Source organism: Melanostigma gelatinosum, assembly GCF_949748355.1.
Source record: "Melanostigma gelatinosum genome assembly, chromosome: 21".
NCBI lineage: Eukaryota > Metazoa > Chordata > Actinopteri > Perciformes > Zoarcidae > Melanostigma > Melanostigma gelatinosum.
Window position 1 is genome coordinate 12,719,795 of NC_136654.1, and position 12,713 is coordinate 12,732,507.

The 12,713-nt window shown below is 43.8% G+C and overlaps 1 protein-coding gene across 2 annotated transcripts in view; it reads left to right on the forward strand.

Moving 5' to 3' along the window:
* The first annotated feature begins 3,601 nt into the window (after window positions 1–3,601).
* jmjd1cb (jumonji domain containing 1Cb) overlaps window positions 3,602–12,713 on the forward strand; it is a 140,411-nt gene continuing 131,299 nt past the window's right edge. For both annotated transcript variants that reach the window (XM_079293659.1, XM_079293660.1), the window contains exon 1: window positions 3,602–3,838. In XM_079293659.1, coding sequence (XP_079149785.1) covers window positions 3,683–3,838 — 156 coding nt within the window. In that variant the 5' untranslated portion in view covers window positions 3,602–3,682. The remainder of the gene's footprint in view (window positions 3,839–12,713) is intronic.

Sequence of the window (12,713 nt, forward strand, 5' to 3'; positions counted from 1 at the left end):
GCATGCTTGTGACCACATGCAGATGTGTTTTGTGTACATATGATGCATGTGCGTATGGGGGAGGAGGGGGACTTGCGGGGGTCGTGTTCATAGCTACTTGTTATTCATGAAGGGGCTGCTGCAGTGTGCAGCAGTGTGGGGTGATTCCCAGTGGAGCCTCTCTGGTCACACTGCCCGTCGGAGACGGCTTCGGCATCATGGACCACATCTGAACAGAAAAACACCTTCACGCAGAGCATGAAGCGGCTCCGCTGCTAACATCACACAGCGGCAAAATGCAGCCAGACGTGCAAATAAATCAAAGTGAGCAGAGATACACGCCGAAAATCAGCCACTGGTTGAAAAACAAGTTATAGTAGGACTGGCATTGGGACTGGCATTGTTGCTGCAGGGCATTCAATCCTGCAGTGCATCAATATTCAGTGATATATAGCCTACAATGCCACATTAACAACCTGTTCAACAATAGGCCATGCATCACTATATCAACCAGATGACTTACATCACTCACATTGTGCCGGAACATTCAGATTAGGTACATTGTGCATGTTGGGACTCAAAGTCAGGCAAGAACTTCCATTTGACCTTTTGTCCCGTCTGCTTAATGATTTAAATGGCGGTTTCCACAATATCTTGAGCAAACACTGGAGTCTAAACAGGAGCTTCAAGGCCTTCCACGACAGCACATGTATGTCCAGCAACACGCTTATGCGTCACATGAAAGCCCTTGTGTAGATGTCTGATGGTAGAACCTTTTGTTCATAAATGAGACAATGCCAATGAGATTTTTACTCTAATCGGCTGACCCACTTTTTCCACCGAAAGAAGCGCGCATGTGCTTTTTAAACGTGAGAAAACTCGCTAACAATAGTCACTATACTTCCTTTATTTGTTTGTAGTGCAAAATGGAAACAAACTTTACATTTCAAATGTGTTAAGAAATGTGCAATCACTTGTATTCATTCACTGTTTGTTATATTCTTTCAGAATCATTTCAAGATGCGTTTACCACCACAACAACAAACATCTACACACAAAGGGCTTTCATGTTCAGATCAGCATGCAACAAATATATCAAAGACATGACGCAGCACAAAGGCAAGCCGGAGAACTAGACCCAACAAAAAACACACAAAACAAGACATCTCCCACTGCAGAGAGTCAAGGAAAGAGGGACGGAACTCAGTGCGGCCGCCCGGGTGTGACGTTTCATTGCTGCTGATGGGATCTGAGCCCGATCAATCCCCCTGACTAACCCTAACCCAGAGTCATCTGGCCCGGGAATGAATGTAATCTTTCCCACTGTAGACAAAGGCCAGATGTTGGTGGGTGGTGGTGGGCTTTTTGTCCAGTGGGGAAAGGGCTTTATTGTCCCCAGGTCAGACTGAGGGGGAGCTTTAACTGTTTTCAAATGAAGACTGAAAGCTGCTGGCATCAAAGTGAAACCTTCTCACTCCAGTCGCCAGCGTGTGCACATGTGTCTCAGCATTCACCACACAGGGGGGATTTTAGGCCTGTTTGTGTGTTTACATCGTCCTAATCTTTATTTGAGCCACATGGTGCTTTCTGAGCACGACTTTAAGAGGACAGCATGTTTAATCAGTGCTAGCTGTTTCCCCCTGCTTCCAGTCTTTATGCTAAGCTAGGCTAACTATGCCCTCCCTCCAGCTCTCTAAACAGATGGGTATCCATTGACATCTAACGTTGTAGAATTCCTTTCAACGACACAATCGTTTCCTCGTCTGTGACTCTGGCTGAGAGCAGGTGCTTCCTCTTTTAGTTAAAGGAACACACCCGCATAGTATCGACACGTGTCCAGTAAACACACATGTAAATAAGACAAACATGTCTTCTTCAGTTGTCATGGTGCCTTTGCTTTCAGTTGTCTTCTCTTCGTACTCTACCACTATAACCCGCCTCTGCTCTGCTCTTTTCTTTTTCTGCCTTCTTTTCATATTTTCTCTCATGCGCATGAAGCGTGACCATGTTTTCATCAGCATCTCTTCCCCTTTTACAGTTCCTCTACTCATCTTCCCGCTCTCCTCCTCTTCCGTCGATCCATCTCTCCGTCGGTCCATTTCCTTTCTCTTCCCCTCGCGCCCATGAGGTCGCTGCAGGCTGTTTGCATCCACGTGCTTCACACACAAACCTCAACAGTGTCCTTACGATCCCTGCAGCCAAGCAAAAGCACACCGGCTACCGCGATCCTCCACCGAGACGAGCACGCACACACATACACACACCTTCACGCTCTTGTCCTCCTCCTGTTCCTCTGCTTTATATTCTACAATGAAACTAAACATCCACTGTAAGAGAGACCAAACGTGTCAGTTGCATTTCCAATTCTGAATGAAATGCTCACGTAGCAAGATTAAAGAGTTGTATTATACAAGTATCAGCAGCAGAGTAAAATGAATGGAGGATAATAAAATAATGAGAATAAAGAGGTTGCAAAGTGCGTTAGAGGGGAAAAACCGGCAGAAAACAAGTACAAAATAAAACGAGGATCATAAAACACAGGGGATAAAATAAAGAATGTACAATGGAAAGAGTAGGAGGATAAAACAAAAAAACATGTCAAATATTGATAAATGTTCTCCTAAAAAAACATTTAAAACTATTTAAAAAAAGATCTACAATGATATATAGTGCGTTTGCTATTGTTAGATACAAATATTGTAACTTCTTTAACATTCTTCAATGCATGCTACACATTCTAACATCTATGAATGTATTTTTCTAATGTTCGAGTCAGCATTGATTGACATTAATTTCAATGTTTCAATTGCGTCAGTTGTTTAATCCAATAATGCATGCAGTAATGTAGTAATGCAGGTTAACAGACTGATTTGCAAAATGTTGCAATGCTTCCCCTCACACAATAACATACGTTTTATTTGCGGACTTGATATTCCCTGTCATGGATTACACAAGTACAAGTTTCTTTGCCATATTTAATATAGAAAATAATGGATTCAAGATGCCAGTGTGCGTTATTTATAGTAACCTGTTAATGGTGTGGTCCTTTAAACACTATTTACACCATGTTGTATTATGTTATTATTTTCTTTCTATATCCACTCTCTCACTTCCTTACACATAAGTTATTCATTCATATCATACATGCAACTGTTATTTGCATGAGTGCTGCCGTTTCTGTTTACAACACTGTAGTATCAGCAATAGCAGCAGTAGACCTAGAGCGAACAATAGCAGTAGTGTTATTACAAAGGAATTATGATCATAAGTGATTCTACACTTGGTGTCAGCAGTAGTAGTCGTGGCAGTTCTTCAATTACGAGCAGTTGTAGGAATAATTTTGCGAAAATAGTACCGATACGATTGAATCGAGCGGAGGGAGACCACTGCGCTGCAGCCAGTGAATGCCGTGGGATCCAGCGGAGACACACTAGTGTGGATGGCAGCGGTGATGCGGTTCAGTGTTCCACCGTTTTTTCATGCAGAGAGAAGAGAGACTGACGCTGGAAGCGGGTGGAGACTGCTACACGTTTAAATCCCCCGGCTCGGTTTTTAAGCGCTTCGCAACAAAATCACTTTTCCTTTCTGTTTTCTTTCTACGGTTGGATTCGTTAGAACGGGTTTCATGTCGTAAGTGACAGGTCTGTAAGGGCGTCGTTGTTGGGAAGTTTTTTCGCGGGGGGGTTTTGATCAGCGGAGGGCCATGGCAGTCGAGGCTCGGCCGGAGCTGGTCGGGAAACGGTTCCTCTGTGTCAGCGGCGACGAGCCGCCCGAAATCGGTGACATCGGTCGGTGGCCGTGGAGGTCCGGGGTCATACGAGCCGTTAACCACCTTGACAGCGACAACCCCGACCTGACGGTAAGGGAAACGCGGACTTCTGTCCTCCTCCTTCGGTCTGTTACATGCAAAGCAAATGGGAAAATCTGTGCGGCTGGTGGCTAGCCAGCGAGGCAACGCTGTAGGCGGACATTATTGTGTGTCTTTCTCTCAGGTATTGTGGCTTGTTGGACCCCTGGTATTCATCACTGGTTCGCCTCAGCATTTGTCATTGTTGCGTGTACAAGTGTGGCGAGTTATTTGACCACTTAGCTTGCTAAGTTAATGGGAGGCAGACTGCCAGGAGCGTCGGTTCAGACGCTCCGCTTATTTACATGGAAACCTTCAGAAGTCTCTGATTTACTGCTGCTGAGACGAACCTCCATGTTTCCACATGAAGCAGAGCTAGAGCGATGCAACCACAGCGGGCTCCGTTGTCAGGAGCGCCGCGCTGGATTTGAACCATAAGCGATCAGGTGAATGTACAGTGGTGAATACTAAAATAACTACTTAGTCAACGAGATACACCTGCGTATAGAACGGGGTGTCGCGTTTGTCCCTCCGCTAGTCTACAGCATGTGGAGGAATGTGGGTCCCGGCCGGGCGGCTAAACGCTTTAATCTGCCGTATTACTGCACACCAGCTGACCGGTCGGAGCTTTCTCGATTCACCAGCGCGCTACAGCCTTCACGTGGAGATAATCCCTGTTATCTCCTGTTGTCGGTCACAATCCACATTATTTGAGCGTGATAATGGAGCAGAAAGCCCCGGTCTGCTGGGGATGCTGGGACTTGTAAAAACATAAAACACTGTCTTTGCTGAACAATGGGCAGTTTGGTGTACGTGTAAAATATTGTCTACAATTTTACAAGACGACTCCACGGTGTCACTTGTGGAGCAGATGTATTTGCTGCTTGAGGTGTAATTACTTCTTTCTTAATGCAGCCGAAATGTGCATGGGCTATGTATTGGTCTGAACCCTCCAGATCCTTTACAAAACAACAGATATTTCCCCAATGGGTTAACATGCCAAAACCAGCAAACAATGGAATATTTGCCCTGAAGAGCCCATGTCTCACTGTACAGTGTCTGGTCCGTTTCTTTTGTTCACAGACTGCAGATTACTGGCCAATCCCAGCACATCTCTGCTGGGAGTTATTTGCACATATGTGCTATTTCATGAAGACAGTAAATAATAATAAGATAAATAATGTTGTCATCTGATGATTTTTGTGGCTATATATATATATAGATCTATATATATATATATCTATATATATATATAGATATATATATATGTATATATATAGATCTATATATATATATATATATGTATATATATATATATATATGTATATATGTATATATATATATATATTTATATGTATATGTGTATATATATATATACATATATAGATCTATATATGTATATACATATATATGTGTATATATATATATATATATATATATATATATATATTATATATATACACATATATATGTGTATATATATATATATATATATATATATATATATATATATATATTTATATATAATAGATTTTTTTGAGGGGGAAGCATTGCAACATTTTGAAATCAGTCTGTACATCATCTGCATTACTACACGCATTACTGGATTAATAAACAACTCAAGCAATGGAAACATTAAAATGAACGTCAACCAATGGCTCGAACGGGAGTAAGAATACATTCATAGATGTTAAAATGTGTAGCATGCATTGAAGAATGTTCAAGAAGTTACAATATATGAAGCTAAAATATGAAAGCACAATATATATATCTGTGTTGTGTATTTGAAAGCGTACATGTCCACAGCCCACAGGTCACAGGTCACAGGTCAATCTCACATGTCATTGAGTGCTCGTGGTGCTTTCTCAGGGATGCAGACGGTGCCACTGCCTCACAACCCTTTCTGTTATGCATCCAGTCCTCTTCCTATATGTCGACTGGAACAGTGAGGTGACGCGATTCCGTGTGAATCGATTGCAGTGTTTTTTTCACGTGTAGTCGCACGGCTCCCTCGTGCACTTTTGTTTAATACGTCGCTACAGCGAACATGCATCCCTGCTTCCCCTAATTCCCTTGTAGAATTGGTCCGTGTGTGTGTGTGTGATGTCATTGAGGCAGTGAGTAGTGTTCTGCTTTAATGCCATACAATGGGGGCACAGTCTGATTAGCGAGGGGCTTAACTAGCTGAGTGAATACAGTGGAGAGGGATTGGAGATTAGATTAGAAGAAGTGTGTCAAGCCAAACTGTCAGGCCTTTGTCAAGTGCATGTGGTCACATAGGTAGTTAGTGCACGAGTATCACGCAGGCTTACTGGTGCATAGCGGTGTATCTTAGCAGAAAACAGATGCAAGTTCAAGTCAATGATTCAATACGTATGAATATGAATTTCTATAGAAATCATCCTGAGATTACCAGTCATGTAGCAACACCATCAGCTGTGTCGCCGTGGATGCAGCTCTACACATCGGCTGCTGTTCCTCGTCTCAGACGATAGTCAACGCATTCTGTTGGTTTGGACAAAATAAGCATTTTGAAGACGTCTCGCAGTTGTCAGGTCACAAAGCCGCTCGAGGTCTCGTGGTCTTTGAGCACCTGTTGGTACCCGACGATGCTTTTCATTCAGGGCCTGGGGAGGAGCCATGAGCATCAGCCACTCGTGTTATCAACCAAATAATGCAGATTTATCCACGATGAAAGCAATCCTATGTTGCCGCTCTAGCCTAATATGATTTGACGACATTTCTTTCAAGCTTTATGAATATAACTATGACAGCTGTATGTCAGATAGTGGGAGATATTTAATGTATTCATGGTTAGGATTTCTGTTGAGATTGGGACCTGTTTGACTAACAGAGGCGATGTGGGAGAAATGATGAAGACAAGGACATCATTTGAGAGTCATTACATTCTTCAGAGTATTATTTTGTGTATTGGATATATGACGGCAGTAATAATAGTATACTGTATGTTAGACATACCAGCCGTCTAATACTCTGGGTAATCTAGCTGCAGCAGGCTTTATAGTCTAACCTTAGTCCACACGGCACAGTGAGCTCATGACCAATTAGTACATCTGATACAATGTATCAGATGATACAATTAGTACATCTGATACAATGTATCAGATGTAATGCAACATTGTTGCAATGTTGAGGCTCAGTTCTGTTTTTCGTATTCATATGTTAAAGTATCTTAATCCAGCTTTGTTTACTGCACAGCGTATCTAAGCTCAATGTTGCCGGCAGTATTTAATACATTGGGTGTCTCCTTGTTTGAGTGCTCTCTACCTGATCAACCCGACAATCCTCTTAAGGAAGAAGAAAACATTTCTCTGTTAGGCCCTGGCATGAGAAAGAGTTCAGAAAGTATTCAATGCAGTACGCCGCCAATGGAAGTGTAAATTCCTCAGCAGGGAGCCAGTACTGGCAGCGCGGGGACAGCCTCGGACTGAAAGCAGCAAAACACATGACAGAGTTGAAACGGCAACAACAGAGAGCGCTGAACAAACAGAGAGCTGAGAACACAGAGCACCTGAACCCGGGACCCTCACATCGTGAGGGTCCCGGGACAAGAGGATGTCAAATGTGTACATATTGTGAAGCCCTCTGAGGCAAATTTGTAATTTGTGATTTTGGGCGATACAAAAATAAATTGAATTGAATTGAATTGAACAGCAGTCTCAGCCTCGCACACACGTGGGGGTTTTGGTGGGACTTGAGGGGACACCGACACAAGCTGGAAGAAAAAAGAAAAGAGCAGCAGCAGAATCCCACGCCGGCACATTAGGCATAAAACCGCCACACTCATCTGGATCCACGATGAATGGAAAGAGCAGGGCAGCCAGGGCATTCCTATAGGAGCCTTTGTTTTCCATCACAGTCCACCGTGTATGTGTGTGTGTGTACACAGTAGCAGTGCTGCCACTTTGTTTTCAGGGCTGTAAGCCCGAGGTTCATCTCCGCGTGGCTTATCAGCAGAAAGCGGCCCGGGGGAAGAACCTTCTACATACAGAACTCGTGCTGCTTGTTGCAGTGCTGCAGTTCAGCTCTGAAAGGTTCCAGCCAGCTGTGTGTGAGCGTGCTCCGGGTCGTGAATTGCCACATTGTTGGGAGCACAAACCCAGAACCAGAGACCCAGAGAATAAACCGATGTGAAGAAGACCCAGAGAAGGCCGATGTGTACCGCGATACGCATCTGCCTACACCGCTTGTTTCAGTAGAGAAGCGACATTACTTTGAACTATTCTGAATGCTGGTCAGTGCATTGTGTATATTTCAGTTTGCACTTGTAACTTCTTAAAATGTTGTGAAGGAAACAAATGGCTAACTATTAGGTTGATTCAAGTCACAAAGTATTGAATTATGACTGTACAGTCAATTATATATTATCAACCCTGCAAATTGGGCCGAAATGCTAGTTGATTATTATTGTAATTGATCACATATCTGTGTAACGTCGTGATCATATGATCTCTTCATTTCTTTCTCAGCCAGCTGTTGTAACAGACGGGACATATTGTGATATCTGCTACACTAGAGATACCAAGAACGATCATGTTTAAACTGCATCAAGCACACCAACACCCGGTGCAGCCACAGACACATGGACAGGTCCAGACACATGAAGGATCGACCCGATGCGTCGACACGGACGTTTATTCTCAGCGAGTAACCTTCAGGTACGTCTGGACGTGTCTGTGTCCCGTCGCTCACAGTGTAGCGTGTCTTTGCCCTGATGTGTGCTCAAGTAAACTCCTCACGCTCTCTCAGTGGCTCGTTGTCCTTTAGCAGTGGCAGTAATAATGAATTTCAGGGGAAGGGGGGAAAAGGGGGATGACTCGTTATTTATCAAGTTGATATTTGCACAGTACGCTGCAGCATTGCTGTGTGGCGTTCAGGGCAGCGTGGTAACTGGATACTCGGTGTGTTAGTGGTTTGTTTTCTGGTGCCTAAGGAAACAAAATGTAATCTGAAGCCAGGATGGGCTGGCTGTACCCTTCCCCCATCTCTCCTGATGCACACACACACACACACACACACACACACACACACACACACACACACACACACACACACACACACACACACACAGTGCACAGCGCTACATACGGCAGCCATAAAGGCTCCTATAGGCTTGCAGGCTTCCCAGTTAACCCTGGGAATGCATTAGTCTGCACTACTCCACAGCTTCTGTGGTTTCCTGCAGGACCAGGTCAGACCTGAATGGTGCACTGTTCCACTCTACCTCTGCTCTCATCGCAGGGCTGCGTTTCAGAGGCACACCATGCTAAAAATACATGGAGAAGAACTGACAAAAGAGCAGCAATGGAACTTTATGAGAACCAAAATATGGCACCAGAGGCTTGTAAAACACGTCACACTGACCACCAAACTGATCTCCGCTGGAGACAGATTGTGGTGTTTGTTGGTCTTACACTTTGACTTCACGTGAATTGTACGACTCATCTTTCATATACTTTATGGAGACATTAAATCAATAGACAATAACAGATTATATGACAACTCTGAAGACAAAGCGGTATTAAACAGGCCTCGCCCGAACCGACTTCATCTCGTGACCTTCGTTCTCACTTTGCACCGAGAACATTATTAACACAGAGAGGCAACACATAGCGACCAATCAGCACACGTTTGACTTCAGTTTGATGATTCAGGAGAAGCTTCAGAACAGCAGCAGTGCGTGGTCCCTCAGTCAGGTGCACCAGCGTTTGTGTGGATGTCTCAGTTGAGGAGATTACACTTGGTTATCTTTGTCCAGCCTCAGATACCATCAGAGCTCACTGAGCAGAACAAAGACTATCAGATGGCTCTGCCAGAGTGGTACCAAACGTGTAGGGTTAGCTACAACATGTTAATATAGAAATGAATAGATGCTATGTGTTTATCGTCACCGATAAAGAGAGACATTATGGTTGCTATGCTGAACAATGTGTCGGTTATCCTCAACAGTAAAGCCAAGGTCTTTTTAGGAGACATCGAGCGAGAAAGCAGCCCAGACGGACTGTGACTGCGTCCTGTCTGACCGCTGTCATCTGCATCACATCACTAGACTCCCTGCTGCTCTGAATGACATCCGTCCTTCACTGATTTGAGATAAAGGAGCTGATAAAGCAAGGAAACCCTCTTGTCCATATACTATTCGGTATTTCTAGACGTGTAGGGTGGACAGCCTCCACCGCAGAGTTAGGACCGCCACCGGACACGGATTATCTGCTACCGGAGTTCATCAACGTCCTTTTACTCTGCTCCGTTAGAAAGGATCATGTCAGTCCAAGTCGTGTCTTGGACCCAGAGCTGTCCTGCTGTCAGAGGATACTGTCCCGGCCCTCTTAACGAGACTGTTTTGCCAAAGAATGCGAGGGAAGCTATTTCGGTGTAGTCAGTAATGAGGAGGTTGTGTGCTCGCTCAGTTTGGAACGTCTCCCAAATGGATCGAGCAACTGTGGCTCATGCGTGTCCTTCTCGTGTAGAGTAGAAGAGGGCTGTTTATAGTCTGCTTGTTTCTTGGACGGGACACCTGTCCACCCCCTGAGGTCACACTGTCTTCGTGACTAGTTCCCCGCCTCCATGGTGGAGAAAGCTGGGACTGATGGAATGCTGCCTTACCTGTCTGTGTCATGTGTCTGTCTGCAGACCTCACTGACACCAGTTAACCTTGTCATCATCAAATTCATTACGTTAACGTGGTCGCTCTGTGCCTTAAGGGAACGAACAACAGGAGGCCTGCTTCCAGTCTCAATAGTTGAGCTTATGGTCATCAAAAACGCACTTCATTCAAACTGGACAGTTACAAAATAAACCTCTTCCCAAAGGTCTCTGTGCCCTGTTCTCTCATGTCTCATGTCTCTCATGCTCCAGACCTGCCGGTCCTGTCCCCTGGGACTCACTGGATCATGTGTATTACCAGGCCCGGAATATACCCATATTCCTCTTCATGCTTATATCCAAATAAGCACACTTATTTGGTGTCTTGTCTGGTGACAGGGTTTATACAACATCTCGTTGCAGTGAAAATCATTTCCAAATGTTTTTCAGACTCAGCTGGGTTCTTGCCTTTCATGGTCACGATCACCTTGGATTGTAAAGGCACGGGACCTTTCCACTCACACGTTGTAACATTTATGCTATATAGTAAATATTAAACTACTGCTGAAACTGTATTTTCACTGTAATTCATTTATGAATCGAAAGAAAATTTTATTGGCAATTTTGATAAAAGAAATAAGTTGGTTCCAGCTTTTCAAATGTATAAATTGAATTATTTTCCTTGTTATGAAGTAAATGAACTACCTTTGTCTTTTGTGGACAAGAGGTCTGTGATGGACGTGTTTCACTCCACAGATAATTGATGAATGAAATACATTTAGCAGATGAAGGGATAATGAAGATAATTGTTGTTTCTGTCCTAGAAACTATTAATGTTCATGGTTTTCTTTGCAGTGCATTACCTATTCGATGACTTCGAAGCAGAGATAGATGTACAATCTGCATCATCTGCTTTACTAAACAGCTTTGTGTCTTAAAGGGTCCTGGTTCTATATTTGGTCGTATATATGGTCTCTTTAATTCCAAAGGGCTGAAATGCACACTGGCATATTGGGCCTGGCATTGTGCTGTTGGTGTGTGACTCACTCGCTGGCTCTCTGATATTACAGAGAGAGAGAGAGAAGGATGGAGAGAGATGGATTGAGGGAGAGATGGGCAGATGAAGGAACAGAGAGAAATGTTTCAGAGAGCTGAAGTAAAGGAGAGAGTGAATGTTGAAAGGAGAGAGAGGGAGTGCTGTGTACTCTCATTAGTAGTTTGGATTTCCAGCCAGCCAGGCTCTCTGGCAGAGAGTGAACGACAGAGCAGAGGAGAGAGAGAGAGAGAGAGAAAATGGGAATGTGAGAGAGACGGAGAGAGAGAGGGGTTTCTTTCTCCTCTGTCTGGCCTCTCTCCCATAGCAACAGTGGCTTAGCCACGTGAACGCCAGTTCCTTTGAGTTCACCCACTGCACAGAACTTAACTCCTTCAGCACCACATTACAGCACAATACAGCAGCACACAGCAAGAGAACAGAGAGAGCATCGAGAACTCTAGACACAATACACACACAAGAGGAACCTTTTATCTGATTCCACCAACTCAACTGGGCTGGATTTATTTAGAGCTGGTTCAACTGGAACACCGTACAAATAGTATGAGAACAAAATAGAATTCAACTGATGTGTAATACATAAATGTGAATCAAATATGAAACTGAATCATCACCGTGGTGCTCCTGTGCCATATCCTGTCGCTTTTGCACATCTTGCAATGAACACACTTTTTCAATTTATTAAGTGTGAAATGCTCCCACACCTTGGCCGACTTAGGTCGTACTGATTCCTCTGCCTCCGCCATGTTTCAGAACAACGTTACGGGTCCGATGCTCTTTCCTCTGTTGTAAATAGTTTGATCGCATATTTACTTTTATTGTGAAGAGCATGAAAACGGAAGTGATTTTACTGTGAAGAGACAGGAAGTAGCATGATACATGCTTATTCACGACAACAATGATAAGTGAAAACCTAACGTATATGTCGGTTGCAAGAGCGCGGTCTGTTCACTGTAACAGTTGTTAAACTGCAGCGTTCAGGAAGTAAAGTGTTCCGTTCTAAACCAGTCGTGTGTTGGTCGTCAGTAGAAGCTCCACTTCACAACAACCAGCGCTCTGCTCTGCTCTGTTTTTCCTTTTTTTTTTCTCAAACATCTCCGCGACTCATTGAGTGGCGGAATAATCGCGCGACACAACGAATCGATAATGAAATTTGACAATCGATAATGAAAACTATTTCAATAATCGAGTATTATCGATAAAATCGATTCGTTGTTGCAGCCCTAG